Source organism: Salpingoeca rosetta (assembly GCF_000188695.1).
Source record: "Salpingoeca rosetta unplaced genomic scaffold supercont1.31, whole genome shotgun sequence".
Classification (NCBI taxonomy): domain Eukaryota; class Choanoflagellata; order Craspedida; family Salpingoecidae; genus Salpingoeca; species Salpingoeca rosetta.
In genome coordinates this window covers 621,531-626,846 of record NW_004754903.1, presented here as the reverse complement: position 1 = coordinate 626,846, position 5,316 = coordinate 621,531, and the positions used below count along the sequence as shown (strand labels likewise).

At 53.2% G+C, this 5,316-nt stretch overlaps 1 protein-coding gene across 1 annotated transcript; it reads left to right on the top strand.

The window, feature by feature from the left end:
- Positions 1-199: 199 nt before the first annotated feature.
- Positions 200-4,651, top strand: PTSG_09791 (uncharacterized protein; the record flags this gene model as incomplete). Its single annotated transcript, XM_004989093.1, has 13 exons — positions 200-205; positions 442-514; positions 757-824; positions 1,210-1,349; positions 1,675-1,793; positions 2,020-2,074; positions 2,335-2,422; positions 2,641-2,913; positions 3,196-3,285; positions 3,524-3,654; positions 3,904-3,996; positions 4,229-4,403; positions 4,527-4,651. 13 exons carry the CDS (start codon positions 200-202, stop codon positions 4,605-4,607), a joined length of 1,392 nt encoding a protein of 463 aa, XP_004989150.1. The 3' UTR covers positions 4,608-4,651.
- Positions 4,652-5,316: the final 665 nt, after the last annotated feature.

The window sequence follows — 5,316 nt, the reverse complement described above, 5'->3', positions numbered from 1 at the left end:
GTGCGAATGTCTGTGAGTGTCTCTCTCTCTATCTGTGTGTGTGTGTCTGTGTGTGTGTGTCTTTTTCTCGTATCACATCCAACTGTCTCACGCCAAGGTGAGATGTGTTCTTATGTGCAGCACACTCTCATACACAGAGCAACATCCACAATTTTGTGAGAAGAGACAACGCCACATGTGAATACACACGCGAGATCTCATGGTTGTATGTGTGGTGATGTATAGTTGTGACTGTAGCTTATGTGCCTTCAGATGCTGTCTGAAACACACTCTCATTCACATACGCAAACACGCACTCACACGCACACATACACAAACACGCGCACACTCACACACACGCACACACACACACACACACACACACACACACACACACACAAACACACGCACGCACGCGCACGCACACGCACGTACATCTTCCTTCTTGTCGTGTTCCTGCAGCAAAAATATCTTGGGGAGAGTGAGAAGCAGCTGCGACAGTTCTTTGACAAGGCGCAGTCCACGTCAGAAGACGGTGAGGTGGCATGATGCAATGCATTGTACACGCATGCACACACACATGCACGCCCTCGCACACACGCTTTCGGACACACACGCACACACGCACACACAAACACACACACACACACACACACACACACACACACAAACACGCACACACGTGTGTATGACGCCATACGGCTGTGTCATCAGTGTTCTCTTTTCACGCTGCGGTCCTGTCCTCACGTCGGTGACTGGCGCTTGTATGATTCATAGACGTTCACTTTATCATCTTTGATGAGCTGGATGCAATCTTTCGAGAGCGAGGGCGTGGCGACGGATCTGTACGCGCTCGTGTTTATATCGGCCTGTCTGTCTGTGTGTGTCTGTGTGTGTGTGTCTGTGTGTGTCTGTGTGTGTCTGTGTGTAGTTGTGAGTCTGTTCGTCTATCTGCCTGTCTGTGTCTATGTGTGTCTGTGCGTCTGCGCGTGTATCTGTATGTGTGTGTGTTCTCATCTGTCTTTCTGTGTGCCTTCACATCTGTTGTCCGTCTCTTTCCTCTGCTGTGTTCATATTCTCGATTGTTTGCTCGCATGTGCTGCGGTGCACGAATGAGTCCTGTGTCATTCACTCACTGCACCACTTGTCCCTCCAACACATCCTCTCAACCTCACCATCACCGCCATCATCGCCACTACCACTACGACCACCACGCCCTGCTGTTGACAGGCTGCGTCCATGGCGTACGACAGCGTGGTGAACGCACTCCTGACGCAGATGGATGGCCTCAACGAAATCAACAACGTCATTGTGTTTGGAATGACCAACAGACGTGAACTCATAGATCCCGCCCTCCTGCGTCCGGGAAGGTGCGATTGTGCAATCGTTGCCTACACCCACAACACCCTTGATGGTGGCGTGATTGTGCTGCGGTGTGGCTTGATTTCCTGGCTTGGTTGGTCGGCTGGTTGGGCGGCTGGGTGGTTGAGGGTCTCCGTTGTTGTTTCACGTGCACCAAAGGTGTTGCGTCACTGACATTGCCCTCACACACACACACACACACACACACACACACACACACACACACACACACACACACACGCACACACACACGCACACACATGCACACACACACACACACACACACACACACACACACACACACGCACGCGCATACACACATCGCATCCACAGGTTTGAGGTTCAGGTTGAGATTGGGTTGCCTGATTTTGACGGGCGGAGCGCAATTCTTCGCATTCACACAGAGGAGATGAAAGAAAATTCGCTGCTGGACGATGGTGTTGATTTGGACGGTAAGTGAGTGTGTGTATGGGGGGGGAGTGAGTGAGTGTGTGAGTGTGTGTGTGTGTGTGAGTGGATGTGGTCGTGTGGTCGTGTGGGCGTTTGGTGTGTGAGTAATGTAATCTCGACAAGCAGCACACCAACGCCTGCTCCTTTGCCACTACGGCCAACATCATCTCATCCCATATCATCATCATCATCTTACCCTCATCGTCATCATCGCTAACAATGCACCAGAGATTGCGCGGCGCACATCGCGTTACAGCGGCGCCGAGCTTGCAGGCATCGTCAGGTGAGCACGTGATGTGGACATGGTTCGAAGGGTCAAGTTGCGTGCATGCGTGCGAGCAAAGATTCGATTGTGTGTGAGGGTGTCATCGTGTGTTTGCATGTCGTTGCGCATAAATCCGTTTTTCGTGCTGTATCGTTGATTAATGGCTGCTCTGGAACGCATACGCACGCATACGCACACACACACATCTCTCACATCCATCCATCCACTCGTCCATCCCATCCCATCCCATCCATCCCATCACCATCACACCACGACAGGAACGCGGCCTCGCTAGCCGTGTCGCGTGTCATGGACAGAACACTGGACGCATCGTCCTTCTCAACAGAGGACATGGCAAACATGAAGGTGGTGACACGTTGATGATCGCGTGCTTTCCAATTCCTATCTTCCATTGCTTGCATGCGTATGTTTGCATGCATATTCGCAAGCACACACACGCACGCTTTCACGCACGTGCACTCACTCATCCACGCACTCACTCACATACACACACACACACTCATCTACTCACTCCCACACCTGCACAAACCCGCCCCGCCCCCTCTCTCACACTCACCTGACAGATCAACATGGAGGACTTCATGACGGCGCTTCGTGAGCTGAAACCGGCATACACAGATCATTTCGATAATGTAAACACGTTTTACTTCCCGCATGGGTTTCTCCCGCTGTCCTTGCAGCACGAGAATGCCCACGAATTGTGCGTTTCAGCCATCACCCAAGCGCGTTTGCCAGGCGCCACAGCGCGACGCATTTTGCTGTTTGGGCCACCGGGGACCGGAAAGACGACGCTCGCAGTCCACGCCGCCCTCGCCAGCTCCCCAGACTACCTCAAGGTGTGTTTTGAGTGTGTGTGTGTGTGAATGAGTGCGCGCGCGCGTGTGTGTGTGTGTGTGTGTGAATGAGTGCGTGCGTGCGTGTGTGTGTGAATGAGTGCGTGTGTGTGTGTGTGTGTGTGTGAATGAGTGTGTGAATGAGTGTGTGAATGAGAGCGAGTGTTCCTCTGCCTGTGCTTTTGAAATTTCATTGGAAGCTTATCATGGGATGCCAACATCACACCGACACACAACTACACACGACCACATCAACGCCTGCGCTCGTGTCCTCGTGCCCTGCAGGTGATTCGAGCATCCGACTTGGTTGAGTTGACAGACGCGCACAAGAGCCAGCGCATTGCGGCCGCATTTCGCGACGCCGAGAAGGCCAAGGTGTGCACCGAGATTTGCTGTGCTGTTGACAGTGGTGGTGGTGTGTCTCTGTATGTGTATGCGTGTGTGTGTGTGTGTCTGTGTGTGTGTCTGTCTGTCTGTTGTCTGGTCTGTCTGTCTGTCTATGCGTGTGTCTGTGTGCACTCGTTCATTCAGAGTGTACTCGATGCCTTGACACGCCTCCTCATTTCCATGACGTTGCATCCAACACCCGCGATGCTGCCACCGTCGCCACCAGCACGCCGTGGTTGTGCTCGATGACCTTGAGCGACTGGCCGAAATTGTGTCCACGAATCACTTGCAGGGCAGCTTCTCCCACGCCGTTGTCCACACGCTGCTCACCTCACTCACCAGCATCAGCCCAGCAAGGTCTGCGTGTGCGTTTGTGTGTGTGTGTGTGTGTGTGTGTGTGTGTGTGTGTGTGTGTGTGTGTGTGTGTGTGTGCGCGCGCGCCTCTGTCTGTCTGTGTCCCTGTCTGTCTGAGTCACCGGAACAGACGACGTATGTGCATGTACACTTCTCTACCTGTATCCTCCGTCCCTTCATACAACCGCAACCCTCTTCTTCCACCTTCACCCTGCGCCCATTGCCCCTCGCACCACATGCACACGTGCTCAGTTCGATGATCGTGCTGGCAACGACACGCCACGATCCACGGGAAACCTCATTCGCATCCAATGCACTGCAGTTCCAGCAGACCTTTGACACCACGTATGTGGCAATGGATTGACGGATGTGATTGATTGATGGTTTGATTGATTGAATGTTGGATGGATGGATTGAATAATGTGGAAATCGATGGCAGCTCAGCATGTCGACACTGTCACCGCTCCATTGACCTGCTTTCTCCCTCTGCTTGCTCGCACACCCACACACGTACACACCCACGCGCACACATACACACACACACGCACACACAAACCATCACTCCATTCCACTCCAGGGTGCGCGTGCCAGCGTTGACACCATCGGACATTCGATCCACCGCACTCGCGCTTGACTGCGATCTGTCACATGTGCGTTTTGCAGCAGCAGCACGCATGCCCGTTCGCTCGCTTCTGCAAGTTGTGCACACGCTCCGCGCCACCACCAGCAACGCCACCATCGTCATTGACCAGGTTGGTATGTGTTGCATGTGTGTGTGGGGGGGGGGAGGGGGGCGAGAGAGTTGGGGCTTTTCTCCCTGTTGTTCACGTGTCCTTCGTGTGCTGGGCTTCACACCCGACTGTGGGTGCTTGCAGGCAACGTTCGATTCGCACATGCTCGAGTTTGGATTTGAAGACCATGCGCACGCCCATACGGCGGCTCCTGCCCCAGAATAATCAACTTGTTTTGTCTGATGTGTGTGTGTGTGTGTCTGTCTGTCTGTCTGTGTGTGTGTGTGTGTCTGTCTGTCTATCTGTCTATGTCTGTCTTTGTGGGCAAAGTTTGTCCATGCCTGCGTTCACCCCCCTCCCCCGCTTCCTTCAGACCCGTGCACTTGTGCACTTGTTTTCTGCCACCAAAGCCCTTCCTTCCCCTTTTCACGCTCTCCTTCTGACGCCCATATTGCCCAACACCATTACACATCCCACTCAACTGGCTTTGTGAGGTCGTGCAACTGAAGAAATGTGTGTGTGTGTGTGTGTGTGTGTGTGTGCTGTTTGTCTGCCCCACACCCCCTCCCCCATCATGTAGCCGCGTGTTATCTCTGTCTGTTTTGACCGTTGTGCATTCCAAGATCAACACATGTGCGAGCGAAAAGGACAACGACCACAGCGACAACCTCTCACACAAGCTGCTAAACATCCTCCAATCAAAGGGGAAAGGACAACACCTACAAAACCAACATCAACAAAAACCAACGACGACGACGACGAGAGACGCTACTCAACGCAACACAATGACAGGTGCATCCCGAAGAACAAACGCCGGGTGTTGCTCCACATGTAACACAACCAATTAATGACAACACAAGCACCCAAGGCAGAGAGGGAGAGGGAGAGAGAGAGAGAGAGAGAGAGAGAGAGACGAACCGAACGGAGGTCGGTA